The 17833-nt window shown below is 42.6% G+C and overlaps 1 protein-coding gene across 3 annotated transcripts in view; it reads left to right on the forward strand.

The window, feature by feature from the left end:
- The window catches only part of abr (ABR activator of RhoGEF and GTPase), a 71042-nt gene that overhangs the window by 13265 nt on the left and 39944 nt on the right, over nt 1–17833 (forward strand). The window contains exons 1-3 of one of the 3 annotated variants that reach the window (XM_086057033.1): nt 500–852; nt 13221–13402; nt 17550–17648. In XM_086057033.1, coding sequence (XP_085913159.1) covers nt 792–852; nt 13221–13402; nt 17550–17648 — 342 coding nt within the window. In that variant the 5' untranslated portion in view covers nt 500–791. Of the gene's footprint in view, nt 1–499; nt 853–13220; nt 13403–17549; nt 17649–17833 lie in introns of those variants that run through there. The other 2 variants (XM_086057031.1, XM_086057032.1) reach the window with 2 other exon arrangements.

Below are 17833 nucleotides of genomic sequence, written 5' to 3' on the forward strand. Positions count from 1 at the left end.
ATTACACAATCATCCAGTTTTCTGTTTCTGTGTGTGTAAAATAATGTTAACCAGAAATGTATATTTAACTTGCCATTGACGAATTTACTTGTCTTTTCACAGTCCAGCCAATCGATCCCAGGAATTTATTTCGATTTTTTTTTTTTTTTTTTTTTTCAATTTTTTTTTTTCAAACGTTAGGGTAAAAGTCTGTCAGTGAATAGGTTAATTAATTTTTTTTTTTGTCAGCTGAATGTCCAGAATTTAAGCGTAAGAAGCAGTTGTTCAGCTCAAAAAAACCCGAAAAAGTGGAGCATAAACTAAACCTATTTGTTTGCACAGATGAGAAAAAGCACTTTAGACGTAATGCGTCACTTCTGAATACCGTCTCTACTTGAAGATGGAGAGTGCAAGAGAGAGAGTAAGGGATGGATGTGGGAGCGAGCAAGCCATAGAGAGTGAAAGGGAGTGCTTCTCCCTTCCCCTAGCAACGGTCGGCTTTGGTCGTTTCCAGCCTGTTGTTTTTGCTCACACACACACACACGCGCGCGTCTCACGCATACACTCCTTTGGCTCTCTTGCTCGTCTGCCTTTTGGACCCCAGGGTGTCTCTTGACATTTCATCCCAAATTCTCTTTGAGCGCTTCGCTCCGAGATGAAAGCTTTCTCGCAAGGATAAGATCAGGAAGAGAGGCGGCGCGGCGAATAGCCGCAACTTAAAACAAGGGGCGGACGAATCGGGGGGGGGGGGAAAAATAGCAGGGTGACTGACTGGGCTCGGGGGAGAGCGAAGGAAGATAGAGAAAAGGAGGATGGAGCCCGTCAGTGCTCGTGGCCTGCCTCGACTCTCCTGGATTGACACCCTGTATAGCAGTAGGTACCCGTCTATTTACCCCTCAACAATACATCGCGTTTCCATTTGCCTCGGTGCGTTTCTTTGAGCTTCAGTTTCTTCTCCCTCAGCTGCATCGCTCGAGTGCTGGTTTGTCTGAGAGCGCAGCTACGTCCACTTGGCACTTTTCGTAAGACTTTCAATTAGCGTGCGTTGCTGTAGTTGTCCGTAATGACCCCGTTGACTCGCCTGCCCCCATTTAGTGGTAACGTCTCATTCCCGCCGGCGCCTCGCCACCAAAAGCAAGGCACGTTCCGTTTGACGTTGAATTTTGAATCCGGTCCTTGTCGGCCTCACCGCTGTGATATTTCTCCCGACATGTTGTTTAGTGTACTTGGCCACATCGGCAGTGTTCTCACGTCAGCCGTCAGGAGTGTTTCCCTCCGGATTTAGCGTGACTGAGTTTTGAGTGAACTGTTGGGTAACTTTATTACGGGTTGTCCATGATAATAAGAATGAGGCATGTGCCGTATTTTTCTTCGCTAGGATCCCGCGTCGCTTTGTGGCCAAAGGTAGAATCCTGGTCGGTTACTGCACCTTTTACTGCTGTAAATAGTACATCCTTGTCGTGCCGCATGCTAGCGATACGTCACATGTTAGTTGCCATGACTACTGCTACTTCTTCCATTTCTTCTACTTTTTTGGGGCGGTTGGCAAATACTTTTGCTACAACACGAAGTTGCAATTGAGTATATGTCGCAGGACCAGTAAAGCTATGAGAAAAAGTGCCACTCACACTCCGAAAAACTAATGTATGGTACTCCGACTCCAAGCAGGTGGGGTGAGGATTTGACTTGATGAAGTACCTTGACAGTACCTTGATCAAATATGGAGGACTTTAACCATCAATTCATGGATGTAATTCTTTCAAAGTCATATTTTATGGAAGAATCTCTCTCGAAAGGTTCTGAAGTCCCGCTTCCATATTATTGCCATCGCACAATAATGCTGCTCGTCGGAGTTGTCACGGTGGACATCTTTGTGTATGTAGTTCAAGTTCCCGTGCCGTAGCTAACGTCATATTGTTCTTCAGCCCGCAAATGAGTTGAAATTGAATCAACGACGCCTACTCGCCCACTCGTTTTGCCTCAGAAACAATTAACCAACAATCAACTCCACCCAGTGAACAAATTCTTAACCGTGTTATGGTCCACCCCTAACAACAATGTATGATGACTATAATGGAGGTTGTATCCCCTTTCAGGGATGCCGTAAGATCTAAGCTACATTAAGTGCCCCCTCTGCTTCCAGCCGTTATGCTAAAATATGCTAATTTAGAGCAGATTCATTCTTTCGCTTTTGACAACGGCGTTAATCATTTCTTTGTTTGAAAACGAATTTGCGTAATGAGCAGAAGTATTTCTTCTAAAGTTGAACTTCTGTGTCTTTCGCGGAAGCAAATTTGTCCATCTCGTACCGTGTATCAAATGTACATTCTTAACATTACAGCAGCCTCTACAAACCAGACTTTCCTCTAAGCTCTTTGGTTCTTCCTCCTTTTGCTATCCACACCGCCTTTATCACAGACATGTGACCACGCCGTCTTTGCTGAGTCTTTCGACTGACCAGTATGATGAAACTACCCCGCTGGCTCTTAGCTTCTCAAGGCTACTCTTAAGGCTTCCTGCTATCTTGTCCCTGAAACACTCTGTGGAATATGACTCCAGTGCGGTTTTAAATGGTTTGCGCCGGTCATGCACTTCCTGAAACAAAATGTATGGACTGAGATGCCTCTGTTGTAGATTTCCTGCCCCGAGGCGAACGTTCCGTGCCGCCAATCTTAAACTGTGACCGCACATCCCTAAGTCGCCTTGTAAAGTGATCTATCAATTATTGTCATACCGCTATGTGTGGTGTAAACAGCATGTCAGAACAATTGAGATGAGTCCCTCGTTTCTGCTACCTGTAGTTCAAGGCAGTACTTGGAAAAAATATCGCTTCTGCCGAGATGCCATGTGCTGTGCGATGCCGTTCGGGTGGCCCAAATCATTTGAACCGCAGTGCTTAATGCGAGGTGGCTCAATGCATTTTCCGTGACTTCTTTTCCAACTCTAGGGAATAAGACGCTCTTGCCTGTACCTCATTCACATCTCAGAGTAACTCCCACAGCTATTATATAGTTTTCCCATGCTGCGGCTACGCCGAATATTTGTCAGAGGCTGCCAAAGCTTTGTTCCTGTCAGGAGCCCATCATCTGTGATAAATGCAGCCAACCTCAACTGCTGCTCCTGGCTGACTTTGACCCAGTCCTAGTTCTGTCTCCAAGTGTTTCATGTTCGCAGTTATTTGGCTGCCACGTGACCTTCGACTGCAAACAGCACCACGGGAGGGCTTCTGAAAAGCATCCCAGCGGAGTGAATACAGTCCGGCGAATCACATTTATCTCACCCTACAAGTGAATTTGGGACAAACCACCCGTATCTGTCACTCAATTTCTGCCTCAATCTTTTTAGCAGCCCATGGCTTTGACCTTGACGGCAACGCCAATGAGTTGCAGGTCATGCCAATTGTGACTGGAGCTCAAAAATGAACATCAAAATCCAACCACTTTCAAACCTCACATTTGAGTCTTATATTGCGATGGTGGAATATGAGTTTAGCAGCAAAATCCACCCATTTTTAGCCATCTAAGGGGGCGGCCATTTTGTCACTTCTGTCGACTGGAAATGACATCACAAATGCTCAGGGCTCAGGTAATGACCAATCACGGTTCAGCTTCAGAAAACAGGTGAGCCGTGATTGGTCGTTACCTGAGCCCTGAGCAATTTTGATGTCATTTTCAGTCGACAGAAGTGACAAAATGGCCGCCCCCAGAGATGGCAAAAAACAGGTGGATTAACTCTTATTCCACAAACGCACTATTAATCAGAATGCCTTGTTTCAACTAGTGGGCCTCCATAGAACATATTCTTGAAAAAAATATCTTTGGGTTGACTTCCTTCTTTAATGTCAATTTTTTTTTTTAAATATATAAATAAATTCCTGGGATTGAATGGCTGGACTGTGAAAAGACAAGTCAATTCGTCAATGGCAGTGAATGAGTCAAGGCGTAATGCGTGCAGTTCCAAATTGAAACTATTGTGTAATTTTACTCATGCCGTGATGTTTCTAGTTGAGTCTTTCCAGCTCTTTCTTCTCACTGAATAAGCACCTCCACTATCCTGATTAATAGATGCAGCAAATGTCTGCGTGGTAGCTATAGAAACAAACATTCAAGTGGTCCACGCACACGTGCACACACCGACGTAGAAAGTCTTTTTGTCAGCCCATAGCAGAGTTACGTAATGGCATAATCTGTACTGCCGCTTCCATGCAAGGCTTTTCTGCTTTGTCTTGTAGCATCTTCCTCCCTCTCGTTGGACCTGGCACGAGGTCCTTTCTTATATAATCCACTTCATGTCTAATTTTCTCACAACAGTAAGAGAATTTTTTTTTTTTAATATATATATACGTTGTGGGAAATGCTCAAAACGGTGCTCAGTTTGCAAAAACTAGACTTAAACAGGTGTTGACCCATGCTATTTTTTTTTACTATAACCTGGATTTATTTTGGGGGCTTTGGAAAGGATAAATGAGTATTTTCTAGCTTGTGCGTGAAAGCACACTTGCGTTGGCTGGAAATGAGAAATGCTTTCTATTCCACGTGTAGTCCCAAAGTGAATTGCACAGATTGCACCCAAAAGGGGAATGACTGTGAAATTAAGCAAACAGAACAGCAGGCTTGTATTTCTCTTTTCAACACTGTCTTTGTAAAAAAAACGAGAATCTAATTACTTCCTGCCACAGTGTGCTCTGGGTTTGGATTATTGGTCCTTACTGACCAGTTAAACTATTTTCATTACGTATGTTGGTGTTCAGGTATAGCCAATGGAATTGTTATATAGTTCATATATGTCGTCTCATTAGATTAGTGCAGGTGTACCGAATGGGTGCAAAGTGTCACTACTGCCGCGTCAATTTATGCTGCGGCCCCCACCAGGAGAGTGAGTGCAGTTGAAAAGAGTGAGGGACAGATGTGGAACAAAGTCAAGACTCTAATTTGGCTGCTCCGTCTTCCGGGCTCCTTGGCAGGATGATGCTCCTCTGAACCAAGGCTGTCAGGGTTCATTCAGTGACAACCATATGAATAATAGATGCTTCTTTTGGCTCAGCTGGTTATGTTGTTATCCTTACACAAAAACACACACAGCAAATAAAGTGGAAGAGTCATGTGTGCGACTGTTGTGTTGAATTGATTTGAGAAATATTCCAGGTTCTTTATTCTTTTAAATTGTTCCTGATGTAGTTTGTGAAGATTTTTTTTTTTTTGTTCTCCTCCTGAAAGCATAGGGGCAACCAAATTAAATGGTTTCTTTTATATATTGTGATGGCCCACACGACACATTGACTTTTTCCTCTTGGACTCTGACAAAAAGGCAAATTGTGTTCTGAGCCTCCGAAATTACCGTATTGGCCGAAAGGTTGATGCCCACCACACTGCTTCGTGACTTGCGGTCAAACACATTTTTGCGATGGGTCAAAATTAAGGCGACTGTGAGACCGCTCATATACTTGGTGTAATTAAATGAAACTTAAAAACCTCGGTCAATTCAGTCTCAACTAGTTCGGAACGACATGACATCGGCTAGGTGAAGTTGTGCATAGCAGATGTGCTCCGTCACAACTGCTCCAGGCAGCTTTTTTTTTTGTTCAATGTGACACTGGCATAAAAAAAAAAAGACATTTAAAGAAAAGGAAAAAAAAAGAAAAAAAAAAAGATTGGCGCAGTCACTGAATTAAGTGGATTATACTTTGGCTATCAGTGGCTACGTTTACATGGACACATTTATTCGGATTAATAATTTCTTCCGATCGAAAGCGTGATGCATGAACACGCAAGTCCGAATCGAATATTTTTTGTGTCCATAAAAACAGGGCATCCGATCATAATTTCTATCTGAACTCTGATCGGATTAAAAAAAAAAAAAAAAAAAAAAAAAAAAGGTCCATCTTGATAAGCCTCTAAATGGTATTTCCAATGTGTTACTATGGTCACATGGGTGATGTTCTGAAAATCCTTTGTTGTGTTTGATGTTGGAGAGGGTGTGTCATGTGTCTGTGCGGTTCTGCTGTTGTGATGCCCTCAGGGTCTGGGGCACAGTGTGTGTATGTGTGCATTTGTGTGAGCGTGTCTGTTTATGTTACTATAGATGACAGCCATCGTCAGCGGTTCTCGTCGTAACCGCCAACCATCTTCTTTTGCCGTGCACGCCACGTTCCCTGCAGCCAATGGGCTCGTAGGAGCACCGCCCTCCCGACCAATGGCGCATTCAACGTGTTTACATGGTCCCGGAAGGCAAGCGCCTCGATTAAGCATTCGGGGTAGTCGAGCGGAATGAAGAAGATGAGGGCAGGGGGGGGTCTGGGGGGGGGGGGGGGGGGGGTAAAGGGGGTAAAGAGAGCAAGAAGCAGCTTGGGAGAGATGAGGCCATTATGAGTTGAGAGGGCTGATGGATGCTTTGGAGCAACATTCTGACAGACCTCATGTGACTAAACGCATATACTGTGATTTATTAGCTCAGGTTTTCTGAGAATGAGGCTGGAATTTAGAATTACACCGTGAATCACAAGTGTAAATCTTGCGCTGTAAATGCTTGGTGTAGCGTTCCAGACTTCTTTCATCTGGTGGAAGTTAATTCTGAAACCTGTGTGCGTCATTAATGATTGATGGCCTCAGTGTGGCTTGGCCTTTTTTCTTGCCCGTTGGTTGTCTGTCTGCAGGGGGTTCGGGCATGGCTGCTTGCATCCAGACTGGATGCTCTCACAAAAAAAAAATAAATAAAATAAAAAATAATAATAATGCCAGGCCCATTTTCCCTTTGAAGCAGTTTGCGATGGATGGATGGTGTCATTATGACAGCAGTGTTTTGCCTGCCATCCTCCCCAAGTGCCTCTTCAGTTGTAATGCACCACTTCACCTTAATCTTTGTTGATGCAACATGCTCCAAATCAACGGCGCAATGTACACACAAGGCTCGTCCGTGTAACCAGTGCACTCATACCGGAAAAGCTATCGCCTGTCTGCCTTCAGTTTAGCGGACTTTCCAGCGGCGGGTTTTGCTCACTGGATAAACTTCTAAAGACAGACAAAGATCCTTTTTATTGTTCTTGTTTGAGACTCCCCTTGTTTTGATGTTGAAATCTAATCAAATGAAAGAAATCAAATGAATCATGAATGCAATACCAAAGCACACATAAATATGCTCCACATAGTCAACAATCAATCAATTAAGCCACACATGCAATAATAATACATTTAAAAAAAAGAAAAAAAGCCACACAGGCAACAATACACAAAAATAAGGAATGGACAAAAATAAGCCACAAAGGAAGTCAAGAAAGGAGTAAACCATACAGGCAATTCAAAAGCATAAGTCAACCCAAGCATAATTTTTTCAAGAATATGTTCCCAGCAGGCCCACTAGTTGAAACACGGCATTCTGATTCATTTTGCGTTTGTGGAATATAAATTAAGCAACAAAATGCACTCATTCTTAGCCATCTCTGGGGGCGGCCATTTTGTCTTCCGTCGACTGAAAATGACATCACAACTGCTCACGACGACCAATCACGGCTGACCTGTTTTCTGAATCTGGCCGCCCCCAGAGATGGCTAAAAACGAGTGGATTAACACTTAATCCACAAACGCAATATTTATCAGAATGCCCCGTTTCAACTGGTGGGCTTGCATAAAACATATTCTTGAAAAAAATATCTTTGGGTTGACTTCCGCTTTAAATACGATTGCAATTTATGTGTTTTTTTTTTTTTTAAACCAAAAGAAATCACTGCATATTGTCACGAATAATGCGAGGCAGGTTGTTTACTGTACCTCTTGTCCAATCGGGGTTGCTGTTAGCTTCTGATTTGTAAAGCATTTCTTGCCAGAGGAAATCCCTAGCGCCTTCATGCTAAACAAAGATGCACTCGAGTCTTAATTATCTTGATTCATTGAGCTACTGTTTTGATCGTCTTTTGTTTGGCGATGACGTTGCCTGCTAGCATAAAGGCTGACAAACGCAAATATCTCCACTACTATTGATTCACCCTATGCTGTGCTGTTTCCGGTTTTACTCTTCAGTTTTAACATCAGCGTTTGGTATCAGCTTTCTCTTACTCGCCTTTGGATTATACCACAAGATTCCTTGCTCCGGGTGTCATCTTACTTCTGTATAGTATTCTAACCGAGCGAGTGAGTGCAATAAGTGCAATCGTCAGCGGCGTTGCTTGCAGGGCTGTCGACAGATGCTTTCGTTTGAATACTATTGTTATTGTATTGAATATTATTGTTATTGAATATTATTGTGTTCATTTGAATATTATTGCATTGTTATTGTCGTTCTCCTCTGCACAGTTTGATACCCTTTCCATAGGCACACGAACCGACGCACGGGGCACGGAACCGCTAAGGTCTTGAGGCCCACACGCTAAATCTGCTGTCTGACTGTCCTCAACGTGGGGGGCGAGTTCTGGCTTTAGCAATGGTTTATGATTGTTAAAAAAAAGAAAAAAAAAAAAGAAAAAAGGTGAATTTGAATGAGACTGTGTGCATGCATGTTGTCAGCTTCGGGGCCCTACACACGGCAGTTGTTCTAATGTAAGGAAGAACGGGTTTGTATCCAAGCGGCTTGAGCCTTGGGGATTTCGAGTGGCTAATTACAATGTCTCGTGACTGGCTGCCATGGGGTTTGGGGTGCGCATGTGAGAGCAAATCATGCGTGGAATAGGTTGGCTTATCTCTGTCTACCTGCAGACATATGGCTCATAACGATATCCAGCTGTTGGACAAAGGTCATTTATTTTAATAGAGTCAGGTTTTCAGCATTCCTGTCATCTTTTGAGTTCGGATCTACTCTCCTCATTGTTTCCCCTCCTGTCAGTCGCCGGTACTTCCTTTTGCGCCATTGTGTGGGACTCACAACAGCTTATTGACCTTTAAAGTGTACTTAGCACATTTCTATTTCCATCCATTATCATCTCGATCAGGCAGGATAGGAGGAAAATGGATGAATATCCCCAATGGGTGATGTGTATTTCAGAGGCTTTCAGAACACTGCTTCTATCAATCAAATTGATAAGATATAGACCAACAATCACTACAATTTACATTGTTTGGAAAAAAAATAAAAAATCTTTGTGTCAATCAAAACTAAGAACTCCCGCCTATTTAGATGCATTTTTTTCCCCCATAGAGCTCATTTGATTTTGCAGATGGATGCAGATTAGAAGATATCGACGATAGTTTTTAGGGAGATCTTTATATGTTGTGCTAACACGAGTAGAACATAATGGATTTAAGCAAAAATCCTAATGATACAAATGGTTACAAAAAAAAAAAATCTCAAATCTTGTATCTTCTGGGTTGCACCATTTAATGTATGATTGCGGGTGATCTGAAAGTCTAAATGTCAACATTTGTTCTCCGGTGATCATAAAAGATAATATTGTTTCTTGTGTTATCAGCCATATTGCAGTGTCTTCCTTTTTAATATACCGTACGCCGGTATAGCTTGATTATTTAAAGCGCTGACCTTAAACAATGTGTTTTGGGCAACGTATTGATCTCTACCTAAAGTTGGATTGATCACTGCTGAGATGTCTCTTGGGGCAAGTGGCGTGCAGTGTGTGCTGCTTTGGCTCCGCTAATATGTCTTGCGGCTGTTTGTCCTCCGCTTTTGAGCATGTGTTTTCCTGAATAGACAGATGTTTGCGCACCTGGTGATTCACAAGTCTGTTTCAGTGGAAATAAAATGCAGGGGAAGCTGAATAAAGCGGCAAATTAGCTGTAAGAGTTTTTTTTTATTTTTTTTTTTTTATGTTTAAGTTCCTTCCCAAGAGCCTCATTAGGAGTAGCTGAAGCTGCAGTTTACAGGATAGATCTACTTTTAACTTTCCACTGAATCGCCCACTTTTCTCATTTGAATGTTTTAAGGTGGTTTTACCATTTTTTTTTTTTTCATTGCCTCAGACTCTCATATCATGTTACTGCTGATGAAATGCTGAATGACAATGAGCATGGTAAAAGGTCCATGATGTAAAGATAAGACTTTCATAAATGATTTTAATTTCCCAAGCGTCGCCACTTGATGGATGACCGCATGACAGTGGCGTGCGGCAGCCCATGTTAGCTTTTCAGCACTCACATAGTCGCATGGCAAACATCTGTCAGGTCACTAATGCATTTAGCGTCACGGGGCTGAGTAGAAGTTGAGGCACAACCTGTTATGGTTGACCTTCCTTTCTTACAGCGGAGCCGGTGAAATCGAATGCACTTAAAGCGGAAGTCAACCCAAACATTTATTTTTCAAGAATATGTTCTATGCAAGCCCACTAGTTGAAACAGGGCATTCTGATAAATATTGCGTTTGTGGAGTAAAGTGTTAATCTACTCGTTTTTAGCCATCTCTGGGGGCAGCCATTTTGTCTTCCGTCGACTGAAAATGACATCACAACTGCTCACAACGACCAATCACGGCTGACCTTTTTTTCTGAATCTTAGCCGTGATTGGTCGTCGTGAGCAGTTGTGATGTCATTCTCAGTCGACGGAAGACAAAATGGCCGCCCCCAGAGATGGCTAAAAACGAGTGGATTAACACTTATTCCACAAACGCAATATTCATCAGAATGCCCTGTTCCAACTAGTGGTCTTGCATAGAACATATTCTTGAAAAAAAAAAAATGAAAATGTTTGCATTGACTTTAAACCACCACTTTAAAGGCGTACAACCAAAGTCTTTCTAACATGGAGTGAGGGGTTTTCTTCCAAATGTTTTCAAATGGACACACACATTTACAGGGATATTTTTTTCAGTGTTCAATAAAGTTAAAAAAAAAAAAAAAAAAAAGTACAGAAATATCTAGCCCCTGACCAATCAGAGGAGGGTCCCACCCTTCACTGTCTCTGATTGGCTGAGACCATGATATGTGTCCTGATGAAGTAAAAAGTTGGGCTTTGATGCTTTGTGAGTCATGGAGGCTCGTTCTATGCCTGTGCAACCTCCGATTTGTTTTCTTTCAGTTGCACCTTTCTGAAACTAGAGTGCCCGAGTGCTCAAATTGGTCGCAGTCTAGAGCCCTGCCAATGATTTAGATCAATTTTAATCAACCTATCGTGTTTGCTTTTGGAATGTGGGAGGAAACAGGAGTACCTGGAAAAACCTTTGCAAGCACGGGTAGAACTGCAAAACCCTCACATGAAGGCCGGAGCCAAGACACGAGCTGTGAGATGGACATGTTTTTTTTTTAAGAAATTAATTACAATTTTAGCCCTTTTTGGTGCTTTATCGGTTAACTACTTTGCTATAGCAAATGAAATGCAAGAAGTTAATTACAATTTTAGCCCTTTTTGGTGCTTTATCAGTTAACTACTTTGCTATAGCAAGTTGACTGTGCGGTATTAATCTGATTAGTACAACTTTGATAAAGGAACTGTTTGAATGATTGAAAACAATCCGTTTAGCGGAATGGGAGAACCTCTTAGGAGCCTTCGACTACCGAGCGGCCATATGAATTTGGGGTTTTTGCTTGACATCCATTGGTAAACTCCCGTGTGAACCGATGGCAGCCATTAAGTAGGAAGTGTTTGTCGCACGTCAATGTCCTTGCCAAAAAAATTACGGTTCGGTTATTGGGAGTGACAGTTGGATGAAGCGCTGCCCATCAGAAGAGGTTTTTACAGCCCAGAAAATGCGAGGTGACAGCAGGCCTGAGGATGTCAATGACGCTTCACTTCACTCTTTGCGTTCTTCGTGTTAAGGTTTTTGTCACGTTAGCCGCAGCTTCTTTAAGGGGCTTTGGCTTGCTGCCTTTATCACACAATTTGGTGACATTGAAGTAGTGTTTGTACTTTGGATATTGGGCCGTCTAGTTGTTGGTTAATTATTATGGTTATTAGAAAAAGAGAAATGATTGATCATGTTTTTGGAGACATTTTCCTTATGTTGGCGATTTCCTCTCAGTATTAATGAAGCATCAATATATCTTTTTACCCACAAGGAATGTGGTTCAAATGTTTTTTCTTGTCTTTTTAACAGTAATACTGTTGACGTAGCACTATCGTGTATTACACAAGGCTAGCAAGACGGTACAAACACGCTGCCTCCCGCTCAGACAGCACATCTAATGTTGGAGATAATTGACCCTGCTATTATTAGACATAGTTTAGAATAGTAAAGGCGTCACATATATGGTGTCATACTGTGCCTTTTGTGGACTGCTACGCTGTCAGTCTGCGGCTTTTCCAATGCAATCATTGCGGCACTAATTCCAAATTTGCTCTGAGTCAAACCAGTGACTTTGGTTACTTTGTGGATTTTATCATCAAACTTAGAATTCCATCATGTGACTGTGTTGTCTCAGTCTTTTTTCTTTCTTTCTTTCCTTCTGCATCTTGTGTTAATCCGGACGATTGCGGATGATAAGGAAATGTGAGAACCACGCTAAACATTTCATGGCCATCGAGACTTGTTTGATCCAAAACGATTCTAGTGCAAAGGTGTCCACAAAGTTTTGCCTCCAAGGGCCACTTACTACAATTGGCTACTCAGAATTATTCAGGATTTGCGGGTGGAATAGATTCGCCCCTGCACTTAGCACAAGTCTAACACTGTAAAAAAGTCAATGAAAACAGTTGAAGGCAAAGAGAAAGACTTCGCTACCTCCGCAGATATTGCAAATTTTCAGGGCGATGACAAGCGGCTGATGTAGTGAGACTAAATTGTCATGTGTGTCGGACGGCCGGGCGCTGGTCACTCTTGGCTCTGTTTGACAGTCCGTGTCGTCCCAATGGTACGAGCCCAGTCCCCGTTTTCAGGGGCCGTTGGCATCTCAGCCTGCAGTGTGAAAAGGGCAAGGGTGTTTGCTCACCGGATTCAATTCAGCTTAACCGGATTCAATTCAGCTTAACTGTGGTTGGTCGGCGTTTTCGTCAACAATCCAAATGGACCGAGACTGTTCATCGCATTTATCCATCAATGCTGCTCAAGAAATACTGCATTTCTCAAGACTGTATTACAGATGCGAGCACAAATTAGTTTGCGTATCATTCTTTACGATCTCCTTTGCCAAGTATTCCGCTCATATCCGTATAATCTAAATCTATAGTATTTCATAAGGATTTATTTGGAAAAACATCCAAGTAATGCTGACATGAAATTCCTCCCATAAAATGTGAACGTCTTTTTCCGCGACCGAGTTTGAGTCTTCCATCATCATAAACGCCAAACCTTCATTTTGTTATTTCTACTTTGCTTGCAAAATGTCTCTTTCCTTCTTAGGGAAATGCCAATGCTGTGTTCCGCTTTCTGACAGATTTTAACTACAACACAGATGGCTACGAAGGCGACGGCACAGAGGATGGCAAGTCTCAAGATGGCTCGGAGACGCTGCCCTATATAGATGAATCCCCCACCATGTCTCCCCAGCTGTGCACACCACAAGGACCAGACGGAGTCATGGTTTCCCCCACACCGCCAGAGGGTCTTCTGCCTGGGGTAGGAGACCACACACACTTGACACATTGTCACACAATAAGATAATTTGTTAGTTTGGACCCAAAGAGACTCGTTAAATGGTCACGCGTCACATTTTGAGGTCGTTGAGCACCATTATGTTTTTTTTTGTTTTTTTTTAATTCTCATTACAAGTGTCACATTGGATTTATTCACTCCGGTGTGCGTCTCTCGTGGGCTGTCAATCGTTACTTCCTCAAGCGACGCACCGGATCTTGACCTTCTGTAATTGTTAGCGATTAGCCACATTAGCTCGAGAGCCCGTGGCACATTTGCAGGTGGCTCTTGAAAATGACCAGTCATCCAGATGAAGGCCACAAGCACCAATTTGCCAGTCGGTGTGTAAAGTCGGTCGTTAAGTTCCAGTTAACTGACCTAGATATTTTGTTAGGATAGGCTATAGCTCACACTTGACCCACGCTTGATTAGCATTATTTCAGGATTCATACTTTTGTGACACTTTTGTTTGGTGAGTTTTTTGCCGATATAAAATGGGCGCCTTGGTTACACTATTTTTAATTTGACCTCCAAAAAGTGAGTTATACTTTTCGGTGGTTTCGTCATTTTATGGATTTTTATTTTGTTTTTTATACTGCATTCATGTTTTTAAATAAAAATTTTCCTTGTCATATTTTAGCATCTGCCTAATGTGCTGCTGTCATTAGCTGGCTCTTTGTCATTTCAGTAGGTCAGCTAGTTTACAGGTCACTGTCTGGAGGCTCAGCAGGAGTCATGGTGACGACCCTGCACTTGACTGTCTCGCCCTCAAAGCATGATCACTTTTGTACACAAATACATTTGAAACAAATGTGAAGTCTGCGTGGATGTGACATTCCCGGCAAATACCTCAACAGACATTTCATTATTTCAATATTGAGCAAATGGCAATTGTTGGTAAACAGTGAAAGTGATGAAGCAATATATGAGCGTGTTTTTTTTTTTTTTAGCTGTGCCTCCATCTAGTGGTATGATTTGGTAAAAGCAGGCCGGAAGACACTTAAAACTACATCAACCTGTTAGCAGATTAGTCTATTTTCATAAGCCATTGTAGAAAATAAGGTGACAACTTGAAGTACAATTTCTTGATGATATTTCTATCTGCTGCATAGACAGTCGTACCTTTACACACACACACACACACACACAGTCCAACAGTGTTGACATTCTCACTCCACAATAAGCAGGCTGGCTGCACTTAAAGATTCCTTTCCACGCCATCTCTTAAGTTAAAACAAATGTTGCTTTTCACTTAGTTTCAAATCTGTCTTACATACAGAACCGAAGAACTCCGTAGCATAGATTTTGCAGCATTAGATTACACAAACGACCTGCAAATGAGGTGTGGGAGCCACAGAAGAACAAATGTCGAATTTTTAAGTAGGGGAGGGGGGAGTTTAATATGGAGGGAAGCTGGAAGAGCAATAAGTGGATGTCACTTCCTGTAAAGTATGGCGAGAGCTTCTGGTAAATGGACAGTGTTCATTCACAGGCGTCAACACGTCTTAAGTCTTTATTCCATTTATAATATTGTAAAATGTTGTACTTCTGGCTGTGTGGAATTGTTACCTCTTGACCTAGTGCAGTATGTGACCTGGAACTCCAATGAGCTGCCGTGGTTGCACATTGCCTGCCCTCCGCTCAACATCGGAGGCTCTAACGCTTGCAGATCGATAGCAAGACAACAGCGAGTGCGAATGTGTGAGTGGCAAGGGGAGCGAAATGGAGTAACGGGCAAGAATGCAGAGGCGAGTGAAACTGACAACTGTGGTCGCACGATGAGGAAGTGGCTTTTTGCTCGAAGAGAACGCAGAAACAAGAACTGCTCCCCGAGCGAAGCAGTAGTTAAAACGAAACCACCTCCGCTGCCGTCGAGGAAGTGGAGGGATATGCTCTGTTTGGAGGGAAGGCAGTCGTCATCGAGCCGTCGTGGAACGGCGGCACCACACACACATGCACAACCAGGAAGCCCGGCAGAGGAAGGGGGCGGGGTTAAGTAGGCGGGGTCATTTGTCTTTCACTCTCGCCTCGTCCAGCCGACTTGCTCGGAGTGAAAACACTGATGTGTCCGGGCAGGCCCCGTTGAAGGCAAACACAGGCGGAAAGAGAAGCGCAGGAGCACAGAAAGAAACATGGAGGAGGAAGAGGAGGAGGTGCTGTGTTATCTGGACAGGGTGCTGGAGGAGGAGGTGTTTGAATATGGAGATGGGGAACTGGAGCCCATCACTCCGATACACAAGCAGTTCAAGGTGAGACAGCTGGCTGCAGGGGGAAAAAAACCACACATGCTTCCCAGACTGCCTGGCTACACATCGTGACGCGGAGGCATTTATTTTCTTATTTCTATGGAGTGCGCTGCAACGTGGGCCTCGGAAACAACTACACGGCACGCGTGTGACGTCGCAATGTGGCCCGACGAGGCAGAGAACATGCCTCTTCGCAGCTGCTTTTTTTTTTTTTTTTTTTCAAGAGGCAGATGTGAAAAGCGTCACTGTAAATGGCCTTAGAGAGAAGCAGGTTGTTGTGGAAATGTACCCTGGCCGTGTATTTCTCGCATATGCCTTCTTACCACACAGTGGCTTTCTTTGTAAGGCCGAGGGAAAATATTCCCTGCAGTTGGGGTTGGAAAAAAAAAAAAAGACTTCCTGTCTTTTCTCATCCTGCTGCCACATGCTTGTCACCAAAGGAGTGACCTTTAGACGTCACCGATACTTCGAGATCCTTTTTAACTCGAGACATCAAGGAAGGAGTCACTTTTGTAGCAAAAGATTCTGTGACAGAACAGTTTTGGTCCATTTTTTTGTGTGGGAAGTCCTACAAATTGAGTTCTTTTTGAGATTTGAGCTACAGCTGTTTTTTTTTTCGTCTTGTCATTAAGTCATGACACACTGTTATAGAAGTCAAACCAAGCACATTTATCCGTCAAAAGTAGTCTCTGGACAAAAAAACTCCAAAACAAAACATCGGTCTTCTATCTGTCAATATGTCTGATGTAGTGATTTTCCAAAATTTCAAACCAGTAGTGAACACCTTCAAAAAAAGTCTTAGCTCCACTCATACCCCTGTAATAACAACGCAAAAATACAGTAGGGTACGAAGCCTAAGTGTTCATAAAACACAAAGCAGAGGCTTTATTTCTAAAATGTTTTTGAACATTCGCACTGTGCTTAGAAATATGAACATTAAAGAGGAAATAACTGTACTTCGATAATGATGTATGTATTGCCCATGAAAGTTAAACACAAATTACACAATTGCACAATTTGAAAATGTAATTTTCAGTCTCATCTGTCTACACGTGCATGTCCCATCGGAACATCAGCACCAACTTGGAGTAATGTGAAGAATAGTCACAGCTAATTCCACATCATCACCAATCATCACTCGTGGGGTCGGAAAATCTTTTCTGCAACGGAAATGTCCATGTTTATGCAAATGTACAAGAATAAACTGAAAAGTAACAGAAAAAAAATCCAATCTAATCTTTCTGGGGTCAAATATGAGAGGTGGGAAATGAATGCTATAACCTCTGAAAATGAGCACGGTGACATCAAGGACGATTCCCAAACTTGGATTCAAAAAGTTTGCACGTCTGCTTATGACAAAACATACATTTGCTATACTGACACAGCTTACGCGTTTTAATTATCACACCGACATTGTATTGCTGGAGCTATGTTAATGATTAATCTCACGCGCTGCACAATTTTCTTGCTCTTTGTCCTCCGCTGAGTACATATGCGACACTTGGGAATCAAATTTGCTTTATTGCACTCGGGCCAAATGAGGCTCCTTTGAAAGGACTGCGCATGAAAAACACGCCAACGAGGTGTACTAGGGGCAAGATCACGTCGTGTGAACACCAAAGAATTCTAATCCTCAGTTTGATTCAAGTAAAAAAAAATAAATATATATATATATATATATATATATATATATTGCAAATGTATAGAAATATAACATGCACTAGCAACTAAGCGGGAAATGCGAACGCTTTGTTTTATTTCGATTAGCTTGGCAGCGTCACCTGGTGTGATGCGCGGCGGCCAAAACGAGTCCTGGTTTCAAAAGCGCCATATATTTCACGGCATATTAACGCGAGAACACAAAATGGTTGTGTTTTGTCCTCCAGGGAGACATTGAGAAAGGACTAGAGATGAAGAAACTGGTGCTGTCTGGTTTCTTGGCCAGTGAGGAGATCTACATTAACCAACTGGAGGCCTTGCTACTGGTAAAAACACTGCGATGTGATATTTTTCAGTTCCAAGTGAGTTTGAAGTTTTGTGCGCGCTGCCATCAGTGATGATTCACACATCTAGATGATTAACAAAAGCTACATTTTTGTCGACTGGAGTTGTGCTGATTGTTTTGTAAAATTACAGTTTGTTCAATGTAAAGATTTTCAACACATAAAGA

Source organism: Filicampus tigris, chromosome 17 (assembly GCF_054856515.1).
Source record: "Filicampus tigris isolate MCC_2025a chromosome 17, RoL_Ftig_1.0, whole genome shotgun sequence".
Lineage (NCBI taxonomy): Eukaryota > Metazoa > Chordata > Actinopteri > Syngnathiformes > Syngnathidae > Filicampus > Filicampus tigris.